Source organism: Scomber scombrus, chromosome 18 (genome assembly GCF_963691925.1).
Source record: "Scomber scombrus chromosome 18, fScoSco1.1, whole genome shotgun sequence".
Classification (NCBI taxonomy): Eukaryota; Metazoa; Chordata; class Actinopteri; order Scombriformes; family Scombridae; genus Scomber; species Scomber scombrus.
Window position 1 is genome coordinate 20,521,912 of NC_084987.1, and position 27,033 is coordinate 20,548,944.

Genomic DNA, 27,033 nt, shown 5'->3' on the forward strand with positions numbered 1-27,033 from the left:
TAGGAATACTGTCACTCCTACACAATGACACCTGCATTAAGTAGCATCACAGTTTCATGTCAGAGAGGCACGTCTTTATTATACGGTATTCCACATTATATACATTACGAGTATGCTCTGCACAGTTTTAAAAATGAAGAATATGTCAAGCCATTCATCTGAGAGTAGTTTATTTGATCCATAGGCCTCCTGTAATGATTTAAGAGGGGAAAGAGTTTCTTTGCATCATGGATCGACAACTTTTACTTTATCTGACATCTCCAGGAATTTGTCCTCTAAGTGAGACATCAGATCATGAGGACAGTGTGTTCAGAAAGTGGTTTTATGGATAAGAATGATGATAAATTGTATTATATTATAATAAATGAGGCGAGAGAAAAAAGGGTTTCACAGTTTTATCATCCTTAAAACGCAGCGCTATGAGCTGTGAGTGAATTTCTATAGCTTTTATATCAGATTTAGAGTGAACAGAGCTATGATTTAGCAGATTTACATTATTTATTCATGCATTACTATAAAAGCCCTGCAGTGGAACATACATTACATCTAACCTGTTGTGACTTAAACAAGTTGACTGTTTTTGTATTAGGTTTTAAATTTTAAGTAGTATCACACCTAGATAAAGAATGTACATTTTTGCATGTTGGTTAAGCTTGAGAGAGAAATGAACTCATACATATTAATATGTTTGCTTAGAAATTATATTTAGTTGGTCCATTAGAGGGCTGCGACGCTAACTGTGTGATGAATTTGAAAAACACAACATGAAATAAAATCAGCATCTGACTCATTACACATTTCTTTTAAATCAGGCCACAATGCACACATGATAAGTTAATATTAATACAATATATCATAGCTATACCTAATTTCAAAATCCCTTTCAGTTCCATATCGTTCTCCAGGACAATAACTGAAAATAACACTAAACGGTTGCGATGAATGGTTGCAATATATCAACCAAACTATTCCCTATCAGACACACAGACCCATCCTGCAGCACATCAGGCGTTTTGACTCTTGTCCAGAAACACATTCTTGGAATGAATTTAATCTGTGTAAAATCCTCTGGATCACGAGGGCGTTGTTGTCTCGTTGTCTGCCTGCTTATCTGTTTAGCTGGCTGCTGGGTTTACCTGTCTGCCTGTCACTTCACCTGTCTGTCTGTCAGGGTTATAATTGAGTTGCCAAAATGTCTGTCTCTTATCCTGCCTGTCTAGCTCTCCATTTCTGTCTGTCGGTAGCTTTTTCTTCCTCTCTGCTCAGCTTTTGGGGAGGCGTGCAGCTCTGAATTTATGCTGTGCATGTTGAATAGTAATAGTTTGTTACGTTGTTTTAGCCTCCAGCAATCAGCCCAGAAAAGAATGAGTTACTGCCAATTGGTTACGTGTGTGTGTGTGTGTGTGTGTGTGTGTGTGTGTGTGTGTGTGTGTGTGTGTGTGCATGCATGCATGCTATCGTGCATGTGCATATGTGTGTGTGTGTGTGTGTGTGTGTGTGTGTGTGTGTGTGTGTGTGTGTGTGTGTGTGTGTGTGTGTGTCCCATAAATATTTTTCTCAGCAGCTCTCTGTTATGAATGTGTAAAAAGGTCAGACAATGTTACGCCTCCTTCACTCAAATGGAATTATTTTTCTGTCCAACCAATACCCTCTGGGAATGTATAGACTGGAGTGTCTGCAAGTGAGAGTGTGTACCAGTGTGTGCATGTGTGTGTGTGTGTCTGGGTGCGTTTGTATTTATCCCTCCATCCTTTCATCCATCCCTCCTTCCAGCCTGGTAAAGATGCTGAGCATCAACAGTGTCTATATTTAGCTGCTGGTTCAATCAATGACGGCAGAGCCACAGCGCCATGACTCTGCATACTGATAGTACTATACCGCCTATCACCACCTCCGCTCACCTCTGGAGAAAGAGATTAAAAAAGACTTGGTGTGAAACTGTGGGAAAGAGGCAGGGAAATAGGCAAATTAAAGAAATGATTACATGAAAATGAGAGCCTCCAGAAATGACAAAAATTCAAAGAGAGAGAGACAGGTGGGGGCCTTAATACTATCACACGGTTAGAAGAAGACAGGAAAGAGGGAGAGAAACAGGCACTGAGAGGAAAAAAGAAGGAGGTAATGATGTGCAAGGCGGGCAGGTGAACGACAGGGATGAAAGGCAAGAGAACATGTGTAAATACAGAGGCAGAGGGATCGAGGGATGGAGACAGATGGGAAGAGAGAGAGAGAGAGAGAGAGAGAGAGAGAGAGAGAGAGAGAGAGAGAGAGAGATGAAGAAGAAAGAGCAGGTGGAGAGTTCACACGGGCAGAGATGACAGAGTGGATGAAGATGGACAAAAAAATGTATGAACGTGAAGAATAGCTGCAGTGTCTGAGGACAGGGAAGCAAAGATGGGTTCCTCAGAGATGAAGAGACTGAGGTTAGAGAGGAAGGAACAGATATCAGGGGAGGAAAAAAGAAAGTGAGTTTGCACAGAAAGTACAGAAAGCTGTGACACACTGCAGGGGTTTCTGTAGTGAAAGAGCAGAGTGTACTCTATTGGTATGTGGGTATGTGATGTAACTGAGCGGATTTGGAGGAAAATGAAAGTAGAGAGGCGTATAGCAGGCGGGAACAGGTACACTGAGAAAGAAAGAGGCAGCGAGACTCTATCGACTCAATTGAGCCTCTATTGAGATGTGACGAGAGAAAAAGAAATGTTCTCCTAACACACAGTAAGAGCTTAGAGGTGTTATACCAAATTATGTGACCCATCACGCTCTGTGACCTTCGAATTGCAGCTTTATTAAATTGGCTACTTTATTTTGACAGCTGTTACCAAACATGGTGTCACTGTAATATTTGAGGCAGAGTTCAAAATGTGTGTAAATACACTCACTTGCTTTCTTTGCCAATAGTGAGAAGAATTACACCACTCTCATGTTTTTCAATTAGCTAAATATGATACTACAGCATGTATAACCAGTTAGCTTAGCTTAGCATAAAGATCGGGGAAACTGTGGTGATTCTGTCTAAAGGTATTAAATTGTAAAAAATGTATATTTTGTTTGTTTAAGAACTAAAATATATATATAACATTGTTATAGTTTAAAGTAAAGGTATGTTTAGGCCAAGTACAAGGTGAACTGTAGAAGTCAAAGGAAAGATGCGAGTGGAAACAACTGGAGACATATTTCCCCGAGACGGAGCAAACTGAGGCCAAGAAATGGGCCAAAATTTTTCAACTTGAACAATAAGTTTGCAGTTATGAATCTGCTTCACAAACATACATACAGAGACAAGTGGATAAAGTAGAGAGAGAAGAGGGAAATAGCAGATGTTGCGTGTATATTGCTAGCTAGCTTAACATCTGTACAGTTGGTATATTCACTGTTTGTAGTTAATAAACTAGGACTGCCCAAACAGCCCAGCTGTAAAATGTGTTACTGTGAGGCTGAAATTCGATAATGGTGCTAGTAGGTGAATTTTGTTACCTTTGGACAGAGCAAGCAATTTCTATGTAAGCTAATGTAACCATCTCCAGGCTGTAGCTTCATATTTACTGCACAAGCAGTGATGTTGCCAGTCTTCTAACTATAGAGTCACAAATGTTAATATGTGATTTCAGTGTACCAAAATCTGATTCAACAGCTTCTGTGACACTACATGATCAAGGCCGTAGCCAGGATGTTTCAAATAGGTCAAAAAGAAGACTGCAATTTATATATCAGTTAATTGTAATCCACGATGTATTTATACCGCTTTCTTGCTGTGCATTGCTCAGTCATGCTTACTCTTGTGGTCCAGTTCTTTCTTATCACTTCTAATTTTTCAACTTAAATCATCTCCTATTTCAGTATTCTACAAATTCCATGGTTGTATATTTAAAAATTATAACTGCAATATATTATTTTCTTTGTTTGTTCTTAAAATGTGGAATGGAGCACGGCCTGCTGGGAAAGGGAGAAAAGGGCTCATCCAATGAATGAACAGTTTTCAAAATCGGGTCAAGTCCAATTCACAAATGTAAACATATTTCTGGCGATTTTTCAAGTCGCAGTTTACATCTTTTGCAGCCAGGGCCGGCTGTAGCTATTTTGGTGCCCTAGGCGAGATTAAGTTATCAAATTTTCAAATATGTGATACTCTTCTGACTTTATTGGTCATATAAGGCACCTTAACTGAAATGAAAATTATTCTAAACTGTCAAATCCCTTTCATCACTCACCACAGCAAATGATCTCTGCACTGTCCCTGCACCCTGCACCTGTCTCTGACTCACTCTCCTGCACCTAGATGTCAGGAGAGGTGGTGGAGTGATCATTATTTAGTGAGCAGTATCTATTCTTTCATGTTTATAATCAGAACAAATGATACTGAATATAAATACTGAATGTAAATACAACTGACTGCAAAATATCAGTCTGTGAAACTGGAAATAGCCCTCAGCAGCAGGCCAAAGATGACTCCTCAAAAAGTAGAATATTTGTCAGTTTTATGAGCCAGTTTATAAATGAGACAGCCAGGCTTTTATTAGTCAGCTACCGTCCATAAGAGACTCAGGTGTAGTTAGCTGAAGTTAACTGATTACTACCAGTGATGACTTACTTTACTCTTCTTTGAAAAAAAACCCTTTATGTTCATGTTGACATGATAAAAGTGGGTGGAAAAGAAAAAAATACAGAGGACATGACCTCGGTGTCCTCAATGGTATCTACGGCCATGTACATGATTAACTACAAACTACATGACAAGAATTGAAGGGTTGACCCAATATTGATCGGTGTTCTACAGTTTCTGCTATCACAGCTGTCAAAATTTGTGAACATCTCTGTGCTTGTGGGTCATTTTTCCTTTACAGCTATTGAAATAAATATACTGTGACAAAACACCATTTTTGTTACAGCTTTTTATGGGATAAAATCCGCTGTATTGCAGTAGAATAGCTGATTTCAGGCCTCAGCTCAGCTTTTGTCTCATTTGGTCACTACACATTACACATTACACACTACACACACAAACACACACATGCACAGAAAGATAATTTCTCTTTCTCTCACAATAGACATCTCTAGTTCTTTATCTAATACACAAAAGCCAGCAAAAGAACATTTCTTTGGCTGTTATTCACACACTCAGACACACACGCACACATACACAGTTGCGTTCTTTCTATTTTTGTATGCGACACAAACGGTAGCACAGACACACACTCACTGACACAGGCACATAATCTCTCACTGCTCTCACATGCACAAATCATCTCCATATCTTTCTCTCTCATGCAATGCAAACCACTACGTACTTACATTTGCGCAAGCACACACACACACACACACACACACACACACACACACACACACACACACACACACACACACACACACACACACACGTACACACACTCTAAGAAGCTGTGAAAACTGGAAAGCGCCTTGAGCACTTGGAAAGCACTTGTTATAAATCCACACTATTGTTATGTTTAGCTGTGATCTGTTCTGGGCTGGAATTACATGACATCACAGGCGTAGCAGCGTCTCTACTTTATGCTATCTGACACACAAACACATACTTAATACACACATGTACATACTGCACACACACAAGTTGTGTATTCTTTAAAGAACCATCTATATCATATGTATCTTTATCCCTCATCCCTATTCATCCCATTGTGTTAAACCTAAATTTTAAATCCAAATCCGAAACTAATCTTGACCATAAACCTTGAACCATAAATGTAGTAACAAAAACCCTTAAAAAGCTTATTGTTTTGTTTGATTTTACACATATGCAGCAAGCCCAGCACAACTTGATGTTTTTACACATCACTTTACCTTTGGAAAGAGCAAGGTCAGCTGTTACCGCTGGTGAGCTCAGCTAAGCTAACTGGCTGTAGGCTGTAGCTTCATATTTAATGGACAGATATACGTAGGGCTGCAGCTATCAATAATTTTCATCATTGATTAATCTGACAATTCTTTTTTTTGATTAATCAATTAATTGTAAACACTTCCTTAAGCCTAATGTAGCATCTCATCTTCCTTTGTCCAAAACCACCAAATATTCAATTTGATATTATGAAAGATCAACAAAGGCAACAAATTATTATATATAAGTCCCTTGAACCATCGAATAATTGTCGACTAATCAATTAATTGACTAATCATTGCAGCTCTATAAAGATCTCCTCATCCAACTCTCCACCAGAAAGACAATAAGTGTATTTCCCAAGTTACCCAACATCCTATGTCAGTGTAATGTCCTCATTTTGAAACTATACATTCAAAGAATTTGAAAAAATAACATGAAATGTCCATAGATAGATAGATAGATGAGAAAAGATAAGATGAGCAATAAGATGATACATTTTTCATGGTCGAGATACGCCTATTCACAGTTCTGCTGCTCTGTTTGCTGATTCCTTTTCAAACCTGATCCATGGTCTCTGGAGAGGTTTGTGTGTGTGAGTGTATAAGTGTGTTTGTGTGAGTGTGTGTGTGTGCTTTTTTCTCTCAGTCGGTTCCAGCTTTTAGAGCTTTGTTATACACACTGTACTCTATCACACACATCCTTTACAAATCCCTGCTATAAAAACTCAACACCGTGTAAGCAAAGCTAAAAAAACACTCAGAAAGCCACAGTTCAATTACTCCTTACTCGCTCTCTGTCTCTCATTATCATTGCCTCCATCTTATGGTTGTTTATTAAAGGTTGCTACGTAACAACCAGCCCCTTTACCGTTTCAATTACACACCTCTTCTTGCGTGTGAGCTTGTGTGCATATGTGCACTCGTGCCTGTCCCTGTACCTCGGTGTGTGTTTTAATGTGTGTGTGTAATGTAATTTTATTTTTCACTATCCTCAGCTGCAGTATTTCACAGTAAAGCAATAAGACCAATCTGTATCTAATCTGCTGCAGAGGCTTAAAGCCAGGTCTAATTCACCTTTACTCTCCACACACACAACACTGTCAGTTCATTTTGACCAGTGGTGGTCAATTAGATAACAAGTTACACTGTTACATAATTTTAAAGTTTAGTGTGATAGACATTTATACATTTATATTTTCTAGACATGATGGGAATTTAATTAATTTTGTAGGTATTTAGTCATAAAAACCCTGGAAAAATTGATGAAAAGTCAGGGATGTTGTCATATTGATCTCAACATCAGTCAGTCTGGGATCACATGAAGAAACAGAAGCAGCTGAGACGCTTAAATCCACAGAGGAACTATGGCAACTTCTCTCAAGTACTTCAAAACTGTGTGCAGCTGTGCAGAGAACTGCTGCTGTTTTAAAGGCAAAATGTGCTTACATCACATATTGATTTAATTTCTTCTGTTTACTGTTAATGTTGTATCAAGTAAATAGATCAATCAAGGCATGCAGTTGTAAGATTTTTGCTTCTATTTTATATTGTAACTGACAAAATAATGCAAAGCTGTAGAGATATCTATTACAGCACGTACTTTATCTAATGGTGGTGCAGTTGAGATTTATAGAGATATATAGCAGCTAGTGCTGTCACTAATGGTTATTGTCATTATCAAGTCATCTGTTAATTATTTTCTCAGTTAATCCATTAGAAAATAGTGAAAATATAGATCACCATTCCTCAAAGCTCAAATGTCTTGTTTTGTCCCAACTAACAGTCCATAACCCAAAGATATTCAGTTTATTATCACGGAAGACAAAGAAACCAGAAAACATTCATATTTAAGATGCTGGAATCAGAGAATTTGAGCATTTTTGACTCAAAACGATTAATCCATCATCAAAATAGTTGGCAATTAATTTTTTTATTGATGGACTTATTGATGAATTAGCTAATTATTGCATTTCTAATAACAGCTTCATAGCAGAGACAATGGTACATGGTATGGAATTAATAAATCCAAGTAGGGCAGAAAGAGAAAACTACATAGAGATTAAAATTGATGAGACTTTCTACTGTGGAAGAGTTTCTGCATGTTCCTGAGAAAAACTCAGCTTCACAAAACTTCTGACAAATTGGTACAATATGCTGCTTGTACAACAGGTACCAGGTTTCTTTAAAAAGTTTATGAACCACAGCATGTTTCAAACTGTAAGGAAAGACATCAGTGAGAATATCTGAGAAGTGTTCAAATATGTGCACTGGCTCTGTTTGCAACTTTGAGACTCTGTCTGTGTTGAACATTTAATGCCAAATGTAAATGCTTTGAGTTAAAAAAAAAAAAAAAAAAAAACCTTTTTCTATGCACATGTACCTTCGTGTGCTGTGTAACTTCGATTAGTCAGCGTGCCATTAGCGCCCATTACATTTAAGTGTGTGAGTGAAAGTGAATGGGAAAGTTTGATTTAGTGGCTAAAGCCATTATCGCTGTTAGGAAATAAATGGTCCCTGTGGAGCATTTCCTCACACATTCTCTCTCTCTCCCTCTCTCTCTTTCTATCTCTCAATATCTGTCTCACACAGATACTCACATATGAACATACACACACACACACACACACAAAGGTTTCCTCTGAGACCCTCATCAGGCCAACAAGCTCCTTTTAGCAGGTCCCCTGATGATTTCCATATCTCTAATAAGATTATTGTGGTAATAGGAGAGTTGATAAATCCATTACCCAAAAGCTATCCATCCCTCCTGCCTGCCCGCCTGTCTGATATTTTCTCGTCTGCTTAGCAGCGAGCTCTCGACCGGGACAGAGAGGAGGAAGAAGAGACGGGAGGAGGAGGAGAAAGTGACATTCATGATGAGAGGGAGCAAGTGAAGAGAAAACCTGCTGCTGCCAGAGGAAAAGAGGAGAGAGGCAGAGGGCAAAAGAGTAGATATGAAGAGGAGAGGAGTGTGCGAGAGAGAAAAAAAAGAGGAAACAAACCGTTTCGGATGAGCAAAAAAATAGGAGAGAAAGAGGAGGAGAGAAGAGAAAAGGTAGGAATTGTAAAGAAAACAGGAGAAAAATCTAAAAAAAATGAGGAGGAAGATTTATGAAGGATGGATGAACTGTGCGACTGGAAGAGTGGCTGTTTAAAGGTCATGTGTATTAGAGAGCCGTGTGCAGACAACCCTCCTCCTTTCTCTCCTTTTATCTTTCATCTCCCTCATTCCAGTCATTCTCTTTCCGCTGCCAGTTTCTCCTTTTGTACTCACGGTCTTCATCTCTTTTCCTCCTTCACCCTCTTTCATCCCTGCCTTGTCTATTCTGTCTCTCCTCTAAGCCACCCCCCCCCCCTCCACACACACACAAACCAACGCCCTCTCTAACCCTCCTCCCTCCATCTCTCCCATTCTTTTTCTCTCTATCGCTCTCCATCAGCTTCAAAGAGCTGTCTCTCTGGCAGACCTCGAGGGCACCTGCCTCTTGAGGTGGAATAAAATCATCCATCCCCCCGTGCTTTTGTCTTTGTGTGTGTCTGTGTGTGTGTGTGTGTGCGTGTGCGTGTGCGTGTGTGTGTGTGTGTGTGTGTAGCTGGTACAGACCCCACTGAAGTGCACTGAGGCCTAAGGCAGCACTACAACAAACAAACAACCAAAACACAAAACTAATAAACAAGCAGGTGAACCCTGGACACAGGGTCATTTCTGCTTATGGGTTTACTCTGTAAATGCGATTATGTTACAGTGTTTGCCGCTAACCTTTACAGCCAAAATGAAATTTGTGTGTGTGCATGTGTACCTGTCTGTCTGTGTGTGGTTGCTCAGCGTGTCAGTCTTCAGACTGTGTGTTTATGGCTCTGTATGTTTGCCTCTGTGAGTGTGTGTGTGTGTGTGTAGGTGTTTTGGGAATCTGCCACCTCTGGAGGCGTGTGCTGGCTTCTCAGTGGCACAGAGTAAGATTGGATTAGAGTCTCTGGGCCGCTCTGGGTGTAAATCAAGATGTTGGTTCAACACAGTGTGTGATTGAGTGTGACCTTCATAAGCAGAGGAGAGAGGAGGAGAGGAGAGTTGACCAGACTGTTTTCTGCCCCTTGGACCTTTTTCACAGTAGACTTTTTTGACACATCATAGCAGGAAAGGTACAGGTGTTATTGATAACATTAATGATGGCTGAATTCTACTTAGTTTCACCATATTTATGACCCTTTGGACACTTGAGTGGAACTCAGCCATCACTAATATTACCAGGTCCACCAGTGCTTTTCCAGCTTTATGTCAAAATGTTCACTGTGAAAAAGATCTATGGGGTTGTGCAAGTAAAATTTTGGGCAGCTCGTAATCATTTAAGCTCCAATCAAATAAGTGCCCATTGTTTTGATTCAGTCTATCATGGTCAGTCTAACCAGATAGACAGTTTGCGACTAGTGGATATGGTGGAGCATTTAGCAGCTAAAGAGACAGATATTTCCTTCAGGAGTTGGAGAAAACAGAGCAAAAAGTAGACTGAATATTGGACTTTAGAGGTGCAGTGTATGGAATTTCGTGGCATCTAGTAGAATGGACTTTGCAAAATTAGAATATAATATTCACAGGTATGTTTTACTTAGTGTTTAATTCCATGAGAATAAGATTGTTTTGTTTTTGTTACTTTAGAATAAGTCCTTTAAATCGTTTGTCATATCAACTTGAAAGTTGATAATATTTCAATCTTGTGTTCACAGCTTATTTCCGCTGCTCCACATGGCCTAAAAATCAGTTATTGCAGATTAAAGAAGCAGTTCAATAGCTGTAGGATTTTTTTTCTTTAAATTATATTCACTTTCAAGGTCATTGGTCTTTCAATGTATTCGTCTAAGTAGGTTTTAAGGTTTAATATGACATTATCCAAGACTTAAGAATAAGTCTTCAGTATAATAAGTATAGTTTCAGGTTCACCTAAATGTACAGTCTGCTTAAAGAGAAATACTAGAGGGGGGGAAACGGAGCTACTGTTATGACAGCAGAATGGGCTCTAGAAGAGAAGAGAAGAGAGGAGAGGAAAAGAGAAGAGAATAGAAGAGAAGAGAAGAGAAGAGAAGAGAAGAGAAGAGAAGAGAAGAGAAGAGAAGAGAAGAGAAAAGGAACATTTGGGCCAACATTAAGTAAAGTGAGCTGAATCATCTTCAACAAAGACTAAACCTGGTAAAGATTCATCCATGTTCAACACACAGTATTCATGTATCCACCTACATAACCGTACACACACACACACACACATTACTTGTACTCTACCCTAATTACAAAAAATAACCAAATTAGGTAGACGTTGATTAGTCATCAAAGGTGAGTACAGATGTGTATGTGTGTGTGTGTGTGTGTGTGTGTGTGTGTGTATGTGTGTGTGCTTAGTGAGGTAGAGAGAAGGAGAGAAAAAAACAGAGAGGAAAAAAGTGGGTTGGGTGTTGGACATCTAACGTCATTACAGCAAATCAGGAAAATCAGTCTAATAAAAGAAAGAGGCTGCTGCTTGGTCTTGGATGAAGGCCAAAACCACTACTAGACACTAATTTACTGTGTGTGTATGTGTGTGTGTGTGTGTGTGTGTGTGTGTGTGTGTGTGTGTGTGTGTGTGTGTGTGTGTGTGTGTGTGTGTGTGTTAGAGAGACATAGAAAGGTGTATTGATCCACGGGCGAGTGGAGAAGAGCCCTGAACCGACACAAACACCAGCCTGAGTAAGACCTTAACTATATCCTGGGGTACATTATGTATAGCAGTGCTGCTGGCTGTGGTGTGGTTCATTGATCGGCTACTTTCTCTTGAAAAATGATTCGTTTGATAGAGTGTTAGGAGACCTTGAGAAATACAACAGTGTAGCAAACCCTTCAGGTCACTATTTCAAATAACATAAGATCTGACACTGTGAGAGAGAGGTTTATCATGGGGGCTTAACAAAAAACTGAGGTATCAGAACATGATATATTTCCTTTCATATACTACCCAACACTATATATCATAATCAGTTATATATATTCATGTAATTCATTTTTAAATAACACATTGAATATAGAGAGTAATGTTTGCATCTACTGTGACTGTTTTGTTTCCTTCTATGAATTTTCTTGGGAAGATCTTCATTAAAAACATATGGAGGCAAATATTTATGGTAAATTCCTATTGTTTAAGTCTAAGAAAATCATATTATATTAATGTGTAAATACAATACAATCACTCATGCAGAACATTAACTGTGAACACAGTTGTTTTCAACCAGTAACTCTATTATTCAATGCCTTTTGTTTGCACAAAAATACAAAAAGCAAACCTCTACAACTGAAAGCGTATATTAAGGCATTCAAAAACGTAATTTATATACATACTGTATGTATAAATGCGGCTGCCCTTCTGTCTGGAGAGCTCACACAAAACTTCTGTAAGGTTTATATAAAGCAGTGTTTATTCTAGCAACAAATCATCCACAAACCTTTTCAAATATATCCTGTTTACCTTTTAATATGTAACCTATTTTAATGGAAGATTTAATAGCGTCTGCCTAGCCAATTTATTTAATACTTGGTCTTTTAGTCTTTTTATGTGCGAGTCTTCCGGATTAAAAGCAAATATCTATTATGTTCCCTTTTCATAAAATTGTGTCCTTCTGAATACAACCCTAAAATAGAAAACTTGATGGGATGATGTTAGAAATAATCTCCTCCATTGTATTTCTCACCTCATCATTAAATTTGACTGCAGTAGGCAGCACATGTTCGCATTAATCAATTATACTTATTTGTGTACAAAAAAGCAGGATCACACTTACTGTAGCTTGCCAGTCAAAGTCCAGTATGCAAGTTACACAAGAGAGTGATAAGGAAACATGAAATGTGCAATAAATTTGCTTCCTCAGTGTGCTCATTCAAATTCATTTTGGCTAGTCATGCAAAACTTTATAAATAGGAAAATATTTGCTAATGTACAGATTGATGTATCTGACGTAATTTGGATGTGTGTTTTAGATAGCAATATTACCCATATAATTCAGCTGCTGATCAGTCTTGGGAAATTCCACATCCACAGATCTAAAAGGTCTAAAACAAATCTGCTTTCTCCAGTTTTTTGTTGAACACAAACAGTTGTTGCTTTCTGTTTTGTGTAAAAACGTGACGCTTTAAAAACTCTAGCTCTGTTTTAATTATTCTGCTGCCCTCTAGCGGACATATGTAAAAATGACATTTCCTCCCATAATGCACTTCGTCCTTTCATTCCCATCATTCCCTTCTGCGAGCGAGGATCGTCTGCAGCAGTCAAGATGGCGGATAGACCAGGTAACATAGCGTGTCCTCTGTTGAAATAATCCCTTTATTCCTTCATTTTGTGCTTTTTCGTTCGTTTATAAGTGAACATTTTCACAGACTAAGTGTGTTTTTGTGTCGTTAATGAAGTTAATGAGTCTGTAAGAGATGTTTGTGTGACTGAAGGCCGCAGTCAATCCTTTGAGTCACGTCAAGGACTTTGCGTGTCATTGTCAGACTATCTGTCAGAACTCCTCTTCAAGCCGCTTTTTTGACATTTAACTGTGACCAGAAACTTTACATTTGACTCGTAGTTGTGATAAAGCTGTCATAATGATGTCGTCTATGCATGTTTTAATTTATGTAACAGTCTTGTGGCTGTAGCTTGCACGGTAGCTGCAAACACAGCCCGCAAACGTTTGATAGTTCGTCGTTTTTCATCATAAAACAAGATAAAACCGTAGAAACAAACCACGAGAAACTATGCTTTACTTTGCAATGGATTAATAATGCACCATTCATTGATTCAACATAGCTACTCACCTCTGGTAAAGAGATAGGGCTCCAGGGGTGGACATTGACAAGTTGACCTCTTTAGGACATGTTTTAAGACCTATAACAATACTTTGTTGGGGATATTGATAGTTTTATATCGTTTTTCAACAAAAAAAAATCACATTGTTAAAATTTTAAAAATTACATTTAATCGTCTTCCCTCATTGTAAAAGCAATAATCTGTGAATATACAAAACATTTCACTTTAAAACTAACTAAATGTCTCCTACTTCACTGAAGAGTTATTTCTCAGTTATGCTTCCTCGCGGTTCAAAGTGTCCACCTCATACTTGTGTAAATGACATATTGGAGCATGATGTGATGTCTCAGATTATGCTGGTACAGTATGTACATATGTTAAACTGAGATGTAAGGTAGTCACAGAGTAGCTTACCTTCACCAGATGAATATGAGAGCAAACTCTTTAAAGTGAAGGTCAAACATCCAACTGAAGGAACAAGAAGCAGATACACGTTTGATTTGAGGGGGACGTCAGTATGAAAACATCAAAAATACTAATGATTAAAGGATGAGCAGTGTTATTTAAGACAATGTTCTCCAATAACAGTGATATATAAAATCAAGAGTCGTACATAATCCTGATTCTGTTCTCAATCAGAATATTGTGCAACAGCTTCAGATATGAGAACCTTTTTGCTTTTCTTCATGTCAAAATTGTTACAAAAGAATTACTTGATTTGTGTTCAGGTCTTTATGCAACACATAATCACAGACTCTTCTAACTTGTGGAGAAAATGCAGGAGTTTTACAGCTCAAACACTATTTGACATTCATGTTTTCTTCAGTTTAAATCATCCACTTGCTGTTCATGAACACCCGCTAAATATGACAAAGTGTTGTACAACGCAAAAGCACTCGTGGCCTTCAGTTAGTGTATCAAAATAGTAATTAGCTGCAATGGGGTCACAGCAGTTTTTTGTTAGTTTGATGTCTTTCATTTCATCACTGTACGTCTAAATAAGAGCAAACTGCCAGAGCTACAGCAAGTTTTTTTTCTCAGTATGGATCATGTGTAATCTGACTGTCATTGCCTTCTCCATCTATGACTAGTTCCCGTAATTGAGAAGCGGCTGATGGAGGTGAAACTGGGCGAGCTGGGAACCTGGCTCGGAGGTCGGGACTTCACCCCCAATGGCATCATCGCAGCCGTCCGCAGGGGTGAGGAAACCTGTTCTGACTAAAACTGTGATGCGGATCAATAAGAAGCTTTTTACCTCTGTTTACAATTAGAGGAAAACATTAGGGGGTGTCTCATATATTCTTTTTTTTTGTAAGCAATCACCATCAACATGTTTGAGCAAGTTCATTTATGACATGAGATTTAAAATGTTTACAAATAGTATTGATTTGGACTGATTTTACACTCAGTTACGCTACACCGTCAGTGTTTTGAACTGAGTTGGTTTATGCTGTTTTTGTTACCTCTTTCTCTTCCAGGCCACGACAGATACTACAACAAGTACATTAACGTGAAGAAGGGAGGCATCGGTGGTGTAGCTATGCTTCTGGTTGGTTACGTGTCCCTCAGCTACCTGTGGGAATACGACCACATCAGTAAGAAATTCCTTCTTTCTGTTTACCTGTATAAAGTTGTCAATTCTTAATGAGGAATATACTTCTAACTCAGCCACTAGTTTAAGTCTCTTGTGATTGTTGAACTTCAGTGTCTCAAATTAGCTCAAATAGATGACAGATGAGAAAAGAAAATTACCTTTGAACGAACTTTTAACATCCTTTGCTTTGTCTGTTCCAGAGCACGATCGCTCGAGGAAGTACCACTGAGCTTCTTCAGCAGCCATCAGACCTTCAGGGATGAAGATTCCCCTGCTTTCTATTCTCAGCTCTGTGTGTAGATATGTGATTGTTTCGACCAATAAACAATATAAAGATTTACTGTTGGGTATCATGATTTGAGTGTGTGACAAATGTAGCATCAATCATTCAATGAATATTAACTGTTAACTGATATTAACTATCAGGAGTGCAGTTACACTTTATAAAGAGTGGGCACTTCATTATTGTAGTAACATTGAAAATAAAGTATAACAGGTGAATTTGTAACAAACATTTATTTGTACACACTGCACAGATTGTGGGAATATGTTCAGACTGCATCCACTGTCAACAAAACAATGAAAAGTAATCCTGAGCTACAACTGGAGCTTAACTGCTTCACCCTCCACCTATCCTTTAAGTTAAAATGTGTGTATTTGGATTTAACAGTACATGGCTTCCACACACACAACTGGAGAATAATGAACTATTTGAGAATTTAAAATGTTTGCCACAAATACGTAGTTGAGGATGAAAAGTCTGATGCAGGTGTACAGAGTTCCATTCAGCACAAACCATTCAGAGTCTGATTAATTGAAACCGCTTAAGTATAAACAGCAATTTACATTGACTGGCATTTATCACATTTTCTGTGGTTTATTCCATTGACACCGTCTGGTTTATTCAAAGTAGCAGAACAAGATGAGTAGCTTGGTATCACAGATTAAGTCACATGACCCGAGGAAACAGGAGTATACGCTGTAAAAAGCAGCAACCTGTTGTGTTTCCCTGGCTGCCTACTTTTTTTCATAGTCAGTGGTATATACAGTACAAACATAGAAAACTTCAGACAAACTCAAAAGTCAGGTCGTCCAATCACAGCCACGCAGATGGTGACCTCAAGTGCCTTTTTCTTTTTTCTCACTTTCATGTATCAGCATGTTGCGAAATATAGAAAAAGTCGTTATGTGTATCTCCCCTACTGCCTGTGTGTATGAAGTGACACACATGAGCAGCAGTTAAAGTCTTTTAGGTAGAACTTGAGCCTGTGGAGCAGAGGGGCTTCCTCTTCCTCTTCCTCTCATCTGCTCGCATCAGGCAGGCGAGCTGCAGCACTGTGGTGTAAGGACGTGGAGGCTGAAGGTTACTGTCCGCTCAGGAATGCCAGGTGGCCTTTGGTGCATTTGTTGGCATAGTGACCCTTCTCTCCACACTACAGACACAAAATGAAGAGATGAACGGCTTGTTATTAAAAGCAAAAGAACGATGGAGATGACACCTAAAAGATTGTGTGTATGTTTTGCTGTTAGTTATGTAACTGTCTTAACTAACATAATAGTTAAAATTAGTCTTCATGTACGGCTCATCATTCTCTGTTTTAAAACTGCTGACAGTGCAGTGTTATTTACAACAGTATTACAATGGTCTTTAAGTCCGGTGTGTACAAACAGATTTTCAGCAGACGAACATGCAGGTGAATCACCTTGTAGCAGGTGACCTGGTCCAGCGGTCGAGGCCCTCTGTTGGAACCCATGTTATTTTGCTGCATGCCGGTGTTCATCATGTGGTTTTGCGGCCGCTGACCTGGACTGGAGTTGGTCAACTGGATTAGAGAGAGCGAGGAGCGTCCGATGGTGGGCACGGGCTGCAGGAGGAAACCATGCAAAGAGAGAGATAGAGTGTTTTTTGTTCTGCTGTTCAGCAACAAAGAATAAAAGTCTCACAGCCTTATTATCATGTTGAAATGGAAAAGTTCACTGAAGTTTCCCCTACATAAAGCTTGTAACGGCTTACCTTTGTCTGGTTCTGGGCTTGTTGCGGTAGAGGAGGCTGTTCAGAAGCACCCATGGGTAACTCGAAACGAGGACTGTGGAAGAACATCTCACTGTTAAATCTATACAACTGCAGAGTGACGTCACCACCTAATGTTATTTCCATCGCTGCATCTATTATTTGACTACTGTAGATGACATTTCATCCCATAAATAAGGCAGAGAGATATATCCCAAAGTATGTTTTACTGTTTAACTTGCACATTTCTATTATCTGGAAATCAAATAAAAATGGAACATACTGCATAAATTTACAGGATTTTCCTTCTGGACAGAAGCCAACCAGGTAATTCACACAGATCACCCTTCTTGTGTGTCTGTGCCTGCAGTCGGGACCTGAGACAGGAAGTCAAGGACAGAAATGTAAGAATAACGCAGATGGACAATAGTAAATCGAGAGTTTTATAAATCCAAACCAGCACATGAACAACACATTTAGGAAGTGTTAATATCATTACTGCTGTAGAGTTCATGTCCACTACACAGCAGGACTTACCGTGTTTGCAGAAGCCTCGGTCGTACCAGGGACAGTCTTTGATCTTTGACTCTGGATCGATGTGCAGGAACGGACATTCCTTGTTGCTGCACTCACCTGCGAGGGTCAACGTACAAATTAAAACAGCGATACAACCACTGAGCTCATCTGTGTGATTTGTGTGCAACATCAAGTCAACCGACCAAACTTAGAGTAGAAGTAGCATTCGGGCATCTTGGTCATGTCGTACTCGTGGAGAAACTCGCACTGGTCTCCCTTCTTACACAGTCCTCTGAGCCAGTGCTTACACACCACCGTCTTCTCTCCGCTGATGTGACGGAACGGACACATCCCGCCTGCGAGTGGAAAAAAAAAACACAACACAAGAGAACTAAGTCATCTGTATTTTCCCACCAGCATCTCCAACATGCATCTATTAAGACGGAAGATGCACAAATACATAATAGTACCAAGCACATGTGGTTCAGAAAGCGTCACACGTGTCGGATTCAGTATTTCAGTATAAATAAACAAGAACTATATATCATGTTGATATCAGTGGGAATATTCATGTGCATCACAATCTGAAAAAATCACTAACCACTTAAATGGAAACTCCGCTTTAATCTAAAACACTGTGTGAACACTTCCAGGTCAGAGAAACTGGAGATTTTTCCTGTTCCTCTCATTCATTCATTCCTTACTTTATATGCATGCATAGAATAATGAATGGATATCATTGGTTGCATTATGAAAAATATAAGATTACGGTCTCCTTTGCTGCTTTCATAATTTTTCCATCTTGTGAAATCTCCACTTTCATGGCATTTAAATATTAAATTATTGTAATATCCCTTTCTTTAAAAAAAATAAAAAAATCAGTCTTGATTCTAGAGATTTAAAAATGTTTGTCCAGTGTATGTATGTAGTGATGTGCTTCATGTGTGGCAGTAGTGGAGGTGCCTCTAAATAATGAGCCTCAGTGCAGCGCTGCTGAAATGTTGTCATGTAGTGTTTATTTATTGATTGATTTTTTACCTTTTATACACGCTGCTCTCATGAAGAACTCACACACAGCAGAGCCGGACTCTGTGGGGACAAAAATGGGGTTGGATCACATAAACGCGGACAAAGACACAAACTTTCACCTGTAACTCTGATCACAGTCTCCTCACAGCTACAGCGGCTAACAAGCACCAGCTAGCATCCGAGCACTTACTGTCCATGCCGGGGAAGGGTAGCGGCTGTGCCCCCAGCTGCTGCTCCACAGCGATCTCCAGATCAAACTTGATGTGATCCACGGTGGCCAGTAAATCCTGCATGCTTGCTTTTAGTCTGTCGCGCTCCCGTCAGGTAAATGTCACTTACAGTTAGTTAGCTCGGAGTTGAGCCTGTTAGTAATGTTGCTAACGGAGCTAGCTGTTAGCCGGGGCTAACTGACGAGCTGAAGACAAGCAGCGAGCTCCACGGTGTAGAAAACACCAGGAGCTGCTGCGATTTGTGACTTTACCGGAGCTTTTCAATACAAAGTTTGCTCTATAAGTTGTTTATTTGTCACAGGGCTGCTTAATAGTGGATGGGAGGCGCGCAGGTTGACATCTGACCTGACAGTGGTTGCAAACAGCGTTAAGCGCAATACTGCCACCTTCTGGATTGGAGTGTAAATAACACACTTACAATACTATTATATTCTTTCTCCAATTTATTACAGTGTTTTCGAAAAATCTGGGGGGAAAAAGCACTCTACCCTACCATCACCTGAACTTTTTTGTATAATTTTTTGTAATATCTAGTGTCATGTGATTCCTGCGTTTGCATAAATGAATAGTTTTGATTAATTTTTGATTATAGGTTTTTAGATTTAGTTGCGTTTGAAAATAAATGTTTAGGTCAGTTTGTTTAAAAGACAAATAGGATGGTCATTTCTTTAAGAATTACATTTTATGAATGTAGAATTTGGCTATAATAATGAGCAGATCAATGACAAATTGTTCATTGCTGGGGAATTTAGCATTGTTGAATGTAAATAAAAATTCATTTTATTTGAGAACAACACATATTTGTATGGGAGAGTAAATACAGTGTTCTATGTTCTACCATCAAGAGCCAGATCTGTCGTCATGTGATTCTTCCGGAGTGTAATTTTTTAAGTGTCTTGTCTATCTTGTTGATATGGAGAATAGTATTAAAACACATGCTCACAGATCACAGAGAGGTTTGGTACATTTGTGGCACAGTACTGCCTCACTGTTCAGTGCTAGATTGCAGTTTATAGGATATCTAATTCTTAAGCTTCAGACTTCTGCTTCACTCTTTACCTATGTAATAGGTAATGGTTCAATTCAATTCAGATCTTTTAGAAGAATAAAGTTCATCCTTCCAGTGGAGTTCAGAGATTGTAGATCAATGCCAAGGAGCATTGAAGCTGTACTGGAGGCATATGGTGGCCCAACACCTTACTAAGACAGTGTATGTGGATTTTTCCTTTAATTTGTCATCCGTCTGTATACCCACACATACGTATGGATGGGTTAAGTTTTGCTGCTTTGCCCTGTAAAAAAAAAAACCCATCCCATTTTAATCTCAGGACATTGATTCAGCTTTTCATGCAAACGTCTTTCTAAATGCTTTGTTTAAATTCTGGGTTCAGTGTATCAAGACATTCAGCTGCTTCTAGGAAACTAAAAACAGGAGCTTTATATTATCTAGAGATATAAACAGAAGGTGCAGCATGTAATGACAGGAGGGATGTAGTTCATATTTAATGAGTTTTTGGGGCTGTGTGTTTCTCAAGATGTGCTTTTCATCTCATTGTGAAGTGGAGTGTATTTAGCTAACTCGTGATAACAGAGTGAGAATATTTCTATCAAGAAAGGAACATCCTGTGTGCAGAGGTTTCAGTTTAAAAGGAGTCTGCAGTCAAATTGAAAGATATCAAACAGAAGCCTGTGATTCATTTATTATTATTAAACAGTTGCAGTTTTATTGTCTATTAAGCTGTGTGTCTGTATACAGTATGTAATCCAGGACACTAATATATGAAGCTAATCGTCATTCTTTGTGCTTCAATCTGCAGTGATGCCTGTGAGAACTGTTAAAATTGGTAACTTAAAACAAAAGGTAATGGAGATAGCTATCAAATGAAAGCTTAAATGTAATTGTAACATATAATGCAACAATTGAGGAAAGGAAACGTGAAACAGCATTGTGATAATACTGCACAATTAAGAGGACAATGATGTCTGCTCAGCACACACATCTTTCCATTAAAGACAAGTCAGCTCCAAGCTGTAATGAGACTATCCATGTCTGCTGTGTAGTAACAAGGAACTGTCTCGATTTGAGCGTTGACAATTTCACAGGTGTACAGTAACAACAAATATACACACAAAACACACCACCAAAATTGTCATTATCATATAAGCAACAATTATCAGTCCAGCAGCCGGTCAGTGTCAGAAGAAGTGCCACCCTCTACAGCTCAGGCAGGCCAGGCATGGCGAAAGTACCAGCGAAAGTCTCCACCTCTGCCTTGATCTCAGCAACCCGCTGCTGGAACTTCTCTCCCTGGGCAAGAGCCTGAGTGAACTCCCTCAGAGGGGCTTTGGGATCCAGGCTTCTCTGCACCTCCAAAGTCAGCTCGATGGCTGCAGGATGTAGAAGTATCAGTAACAGTATCATTTAAACCGTCATTTGAACACTTTTCTCAGAGAATATCTTGGAGATTCTACTTTTTGAAAAAAAGAAATAAAGGGCCTTTTAAATATTACCTCTGTGAATGAACTCGGCCACTTTCTTGAAATCTTGTTCCACCAAACCTCTGGAAGTCAGAGCTGGAGAGCCGAACCTCAGACCACTGGGGCGCAAAGCACTCTTATCCCCTTTACAAAGAGATGTATGTGAAAAAGTTAGAATGGCGCTCTGAAGTGAAAAGACATTTAATAGGAACATTTACAATAGCTACATTCACTCACACACACACACGCGCACAGTAAGGGCTACATTTCTATGGAAACCAAGCTGCATCTACTTTATCACTGCATATTAGTGCTAAAACACATTACCTGGACAGGTGTTCTTATTACAAGCAATAGCACAGGCCTCCAGAACCTTCTCAGCTCGTCCTCCATCACTTCCTTTGCTACGCAGGTCCAGCAGGATCAGATGGTTGTCAGAGCCGCCTACACACACAGAGAGCATTAGGAATATATACAGACCATTAAGCTATAAAACTGCTATTACAAAGGCTTTTTTTTTCAACTAAACCATTAATACAAAAAACTGAAATCATAACCCTTTTTTTAAACAAATAATTATCACATATAAGTTTCAATCAACTGTGTTTGTGGAGTGGCACTGTAGCACTTACCAGTGACAATCTTGTAACCGTGGTCAATGAGGGCGCTGGACAGAGCTTTGCAGTTTGCAAGAACCTGCAACTGGTAGGCCTTGAACTCTGGTGTCATGGCCTGTTTGAGAGCTACAGCAACACCTGTGAAAAACATGACCTGAATGAGACAGATGCTGCTGAAACAGAACAGCTGTTCAGAGCGAACAGAGAGAACAAAGGCAAATGAGAGAAATATAGTGGCGAGGTGTACCTGCGATGGCGTGGTTGTGTGGTCCTCCCTGCAGCCCGGGAAACACAGACTGATTGATCAAAGACTCCAGGTTGAACAGAGTCTCCTTTCCCTTTGCATCCACGCTCCGCACACCTGGCAGAGGGAAGCAGAAAGACAGAGAGAGGAAGGTCAAATGGAAAGCAAGAGAAAAAGTATAAAAAAGTACAAAAAATCACAAGGAAAGTAAGCAGTTTGTTATTGAAAAAGCTGTCCTATTCCATCTACCTTTCCTGTAGAATATAACTCCAGATCGGCAGCCACGCAGCGTCTTGTGTGTTGTCGTGGTAACAATGTCACAGTACTCGAAGGGCGAGGGCACAACTCCAGCTGCCACCAATCCACTGATGTGAGCCATGTCTCCCATCAGATATGCACCGTTCTCATTAGCGATCTGCTTCATGCGGGCGTAGTCAATGTTGCGGGAATAGCAGCTCGTTCCTGGAGGAGAAAAAGACAGAGGGGTGAATGACATTTTTTTGGTCAGCTTCTTTGTTTTTACAGGCAATCTATTATTTCTTTTAATATGGGACATTTTCCCAATCTTAAAAGAGAAGACACAAATCAAAGACTCAGTTCAGTTCTTTGGTCATAAACCAAAATTTTACTCTAAAAACTAAACAAGCATGCACTGCCTGTGTGTGTCTGTGTTTGTTCGTGTGTGTGTGTGTCCCCTGTAGTACCTGCAATGATGAGTTTTGGGTGGAACAGCTTTGCGTTTTCTTGCAGTCTGTCATAGTCAATGTAGCCAGTTTCTGGATTAACCTAAAAACAGCAGATCATGTTGTAATAAATACACAAATGTACTTTGGCAACAAGCCTATTGGACTCAAACGATCTGTCTGGGGAAAACAGGCAGCGAACACTGAAATCGCATAGAATAAAAACATTTTCTTCTATTGAGTTTCCAACATTTTATAAGGAGCCACAGGCCAATGCCATGTGCACATACTTGCACTAATGAGGAAAATGTAGGCAGTTAGAATTAATCTTGTTTAGCTTCATCGCCACAGTCAAGATGCAACTACTCCAAACATAAAATGTTAGTCAATGTTCTTAAGCAACAATGACAAACTCTAAATGTTCCTTTATAGCTTGTTTAGGAAAACAGCACTAAGATAAAAAAGGATCAGAAACAAGAGAAAAGTTAAAATGCTGCTATAAGTTTAACTGAATTTTTAATAAATACTGTGCATTTATTGTTCTTGAAATGTGTCTGAGTGTGCATAAACAATGTGCATGTGACTGTTTACCTTATAAGGCATGGACTCAAAGAAGATTGAGGTCGCTGAGATTTTCTTCTTTTCAGTCATGAAGCCATGTGTCAGGTGACCTCCGTCAGGAAGGTCCAGTCCCATGATCCTGCCATGGGGCTCCACAATGGCGGCATAGACGGCAAAGTTGGCCGGCGAACCTTTGCAGAGAAGCATCAACAAAAGTAGGTCAAGACAAGACATGAGGAGAGGAGATGGAAAAAGTGAGGAGCAGAGAAGAGCTCTAACTAAAGTGTTACAATTTAGATGTTAAATTAGTATTTGATACCTGAGTATGGCTGCACATTGACACCCCATTTCTCTGATTCCAGACCAAAGGCCTCCAGCGCCCTTTTCTGGCAGAGTCTCTCCAGCTCGTCAACATGCTCTGTACCACCATAGTACCTGAACACACACATCATGCAGGTTATTATTTGTTATCCAATAGGTAGAATGAAGCATGAATGCATTCCTTTATAAATCATTTGGCAAACTTAGTTAACTCTTGTACCTCTGTCCAGGGTATCCTTCAGAGTACTTGTTGTTCATACAGGAACCCAGAGCCTCAAGAACAGCTCTGCTGGCAAAGTTCTCGGACGCTATCAGCTCCAGACCGTACTTCTGCCTGTGCTTCTCTTTCTTGATGATGGAGAACACCTGAAGCACAAATGTATACAAAGATTATTCACTCAAGCTCTGCTGTGAAAAAAAATGCGTCATTTATTCTGTTTCATACTTTTATGGAGAATTATTTATGATTATCGGTTGCTCCCACAGTCTAACTGCAACTGCAATAATGAGATGGGAAAAGTCTAGAAATTTAATGACCAGTTGATGAGTTGATTAGTTGATCAAGTTCCCAGTCTCTCATGTGTGAAGATGTGCTGCTTTTTTATATAATTGTACAATCGTTTTATTACTTGTTTTTAAAGCTTTTAATGAAATGGCACCACCCTATTTATCTGAGTTAAGATAATATAAAATAAGTCTTTATTGTCATTGCACAATCATACCAAGAACATAGGTACAACGAAATTGGACTACTGTCCCCTCCGGTGCAAACAAGCAAATTCTATCAATCACATATAAATTAAAATAAATACAAAAGTAGCAGAGCATAAAAGTGCAATAGAGATGAGTCATGTCAGGTATTTGCATTTACTATTGTTATTGCCCTGTTATCATGCTCCAGTCAGACCACTGAGGTCAACCGAAGGCTCACAACCAGAGGTGACAGGTGGCTGCTCCAAAATTGTGGAACAGTCTACCTTACAATATCCGAACTGTTCATACCCTAGAAAGTTATAAAATCATAGCTTAAGACTCACCTCTTGTATTTGCTTTTAATCCTAGTTGAGCTTGACATCCTGAATGTTATTGTGTAATTATCATTGCTTTTATATATTTATTGTGTTTTTATGTTTATCATACTCATAATTGTTCTTTTATTTTAACTTGTGTATTCAGCTTGTACAGCACTTTGGTCAACTGAGGCGGTTTTAAATGTGCTATATAAATAAACTTTGACTTGATTGGTGAGTGGGTAAATTAATAATGAGAATCATCTTTTTTTTAGCTCCACAAAGTTGCAATGTCAACACTACTCGCGCGAGAAAAACAAACACACTGTCCTTAAATCAATACTGAAATAGTTGTTAATGTTTATCCCAGTCTAGTCTTTTGTACATGTATTGTATGTAGTTATATTTGTATTTGTAAAATCTACTGAACACAAACCTCAGAGTCATTGTTGGCCAGAGGCTCCAACATCATCTTGTTGTGCGACTCCCATGTTTCTTTGCTCACGCTGTTGCTGTTTGTCAAAGACATGCTGGTGCTTTTCCAGGAAAACAGAGATCTATGGAAGAGGATAATTCTTACATTTATTTAAAGACTTGATAAGAATCACAAAAATACACAAGCATAAAAAAGTATTAGAAAGGTGCTTTAAGATGCTGCTGACAAACTGCCATACAGATCCATTACCACAGATCAATGATAACAGCCCAAAGATCAAGACACATGTAACAGAACCTCTGCAGTCTGCAGCTGTGTTGCAACCCTCCAGCTCTGGCTAGTTAAACTTTGAACCATTGCATAGACAAAATAAGTGAGCAAATGAATTGCAAAACCTTTCATAACTAAGGTTATGCCCGAGGCTGCTGGTCTTGTCTACAAAGTGATTGCAGGCCACCTGTCATATGAGTTTTATTACCTGTATCTGCTCTGCTGAGCCTGAAAGTCGATAGCAAGGGAATAAACAATAACAACGTGTGAAGTGGGTTCGTTTGATAAACTTTTAGAGCGAACTGAGAAGTAGAAATGTGCCACTAGCGTTAAAATATCCACAGGTAAAGTCAGAAAAATGTCCCGCTTACTGTATGTAACCCAACAATCAACTTTTGACAAGGAAACAAACAAGCTGTCAACCTGGCAGAGCAAACAAACCCACCAATTATGTTTTAACACCAAACTAGAGGTGAGCCGCGTTTAAAAATGTATTTCTAGCTGCAGACATGAAGTGCAGGTTGGTAATGTGTATATATTTTACATTGTTAGTATGTGACTCACCTACAGAGAGGATGCTCCCGCTGTTGTCTGTCAGTCAGTGCACGAGGCGGAACAAAAAAAAACTGCCTCTTCACGCAGGATAAAGTCCGCGAAACTTTCAACCAATCAGACAGCACCTTCTTCTTCTTCTATGTGATAATTGGCGGTTAACCTCCAAAATATTGCATCACCGCCGACTACTGGATTTAAACTAAAATCACTGACTGAAAAACAATAACAACCCTCCCACACATTTTCCAGACACCACAACACACACAGGTCTCCTCACTGTAGTTACAACTATGTCAATTTTCTCAGATTCTCTTTCTACTCCAGTTTATTACACTATGAAAAACAATTTCTGTTCCTGGGTAGTGTTATTTCCTAATTGCTTAAGACTTAATACTATAGAAAAATAGTTAGTTTAATATATACATATTACATTCCTAGTGAAGTTTACTGTTTCAGAACACTGATGTAATTTTATAAAAATGAAGTTTATTCTTCAACTGTAAAATATCACCGCCTCCATGACATATCTTTGTCACAAGTGTTTGGTAACCACATCTGGAAATAAAAGGTGTGTTCACATATATATTCTGTATATATAAGATAATCGGCTATAATATATAAAGATGTTATGGGTATAAAACTTTTTTTTCATACTTCAAATCAATCAATCAATGCTGTCCTTATGATTATGGCTACCCATCGTTCATTGCATACAAACCTTAAATCCTTCAATATTGAAACATGCTAGAGGAAAACTATAAGTTCTTATATATACAGAACAATACGTTTATACGTCTATAACTCATAATGTGAACATATG

General features: G+C 39.1%; 3 protein-coding genes across 3 annotated transcripts; 1 reads left to right on the forward strand and 2 right to left on the reverse strand.

The window, feature by feature from the left end:
- The first annotated feature begins 13,018 nt into the window (after nucleotides 1–13,018).
- atp5mf (ATP synthase membrane subunit f) lies at nucleotides 13,019–15,592 on the forward strand. The gene is made up of 4 exons (XM_062438298.1): nucleotides 13,019–13,156; nucleotides 14,750–14,857; nucleotides 15,137–15,253; nucleotides 15,453–15,592. Exons 1-4 carry the CDS (start codon nucleotides 13,141–13,143, stop codon nucleotides 15,479–15,481), a joined length of 270 nt encoding a protein of 89 aa, XP_062294282.1. The 5' UTR covers nucleotides 13,019–13,140; the 3' UTR covers nucleotides 15,482–15,592.
- A 163-nt stretch (nucleotides 15,593–15,755) lies between these two features.
- Nucleotides 15,756–19,370, reverse strand: cpsf4 (cleavage and polyadenylation specific factor 4). The gene is made up of 8 exons (XM_062438297.1): nucleotides 18,999–19,370; nucleotides 18,818–18,868; nucleotides 17,983–18,135; nucleotides 17,801–17,896; nucleotides 17,547–17,640; nucleotides 17,267–17,339; nucleotides 16,956–17,117; nucleotides 15,756–16,685 (listed from the first exon to the last, which is right to left on the reverse strand). Exons 1-8 carry the CDS (start codon nucleotides 19,099–19,101, stop codon nucleotides 16,617–16,619), a joined length of 801 nt encoding a protein of 266 aa, XP_062294281.1. The 5' UTR covers nucleotides 19,102–19,370; the 3' UTR covers nucleotides 15,756–16,616.
- A 1,333-nt stretch (nucleotides 19,371–20,703) lies between these two features.
- shmt1 (serine hydroxymethyltransferase 1 (soluble)) lies at nucleotides 20,704–26,317 on the reverse strand. Its single transcript, XM_062438299.1, has 12 exons — nucleotides 26,223–26,317; nucleotides 25,389–25,509; nucleotides 24,163–24,308; nucleotides 23,941–24,056; nucleotides 23,652–23,812; nucleotides 23,082–23,163; nucleotides 22,627–22,839; nucleotides 22,381–22,494; nucleotides 22,149–22,271; nucleotides 21,844–21,960; nucleotides 21,550–21,660; nucleotides 20,704–21,426 (listed from the first exon to the last, which is right to left on the reverse strand). The coding sequence occupies exons 2-12, from the start codon at nucleotides 25,479–25,481 to the stop codon at nucleotides 21,254–21,256; spliced, it is 1,449 nt and encodes a 482-aa protein (XP_062294283.1). The 5' UTR covers nucleotides 25,482–25,509; nucleotides 26,223–26,317; the 3' UTR covers nucleotides 20,704–21,253.
- Nucleotides 26,318–27,033: the final 716 nt, after the last annotated feature.

Bases quoted from the DNA above. Each gene is read 5' to 3' on its own strand.
- cpsf4 (XM_062438297.1), bottom strand. From the start codon at position 19,101: ATGCAGGATTTACTGGCCACCGTGGATCACATCAAGTTTGATCTGGAG. The intron at 17,118-17,266 runs GTAAGCCGTTAC...TTCCTCCTGCAG, and splicing joins AAGCCCAGAACCAGACAAAG to CCCGTGCCCACCATCGGACG. The intron at 16,686-16,955 runs GTGATTCACCTG...TTGTGTCTGTAG, and splicing joins ACCAGGTCACCTGCTACAAG to TGTGGAGAGAAGGGTCACTA.
- shmt1 (XM_062438299.1), bottom strand. From the start codon at position 25,481: ATGTCTTTGACAAACAGCAACAGCGTGAGCAAAGAAACATGGGAGTCG. The intron at 22,272-22,380 runs GTACACCTCGCC...TGTTTTTCACAG, and splicing joins ACACAACCACGCCATCGCAG to GTGTTGCTGTAGCTCTCAAA. The intron at 21,961-22,148 runs GTAAGTGCTACA...CTGTGTGTGTAG, and splicing joins CGGTTACAAGATTGTCACTG to GCGGCTCTGACAACCATCTG.
- atp5mf (XM_062438298.1), top strand. The intron at 14,858-15,136 runs GTGAGGAAACCT...TTTCTCTTCCAG, and splicing joins CATCGCAGCCGTCCGCAGGG to GCCACGACAGATACTACAAC. The intron at 15,254-15,452 runs GTAAGAAATTCC...TGTCTGTTCCAG, and splicing joins GTGGGAATACGACCACATCA to AGCACGATCGCTCGAGGAAG.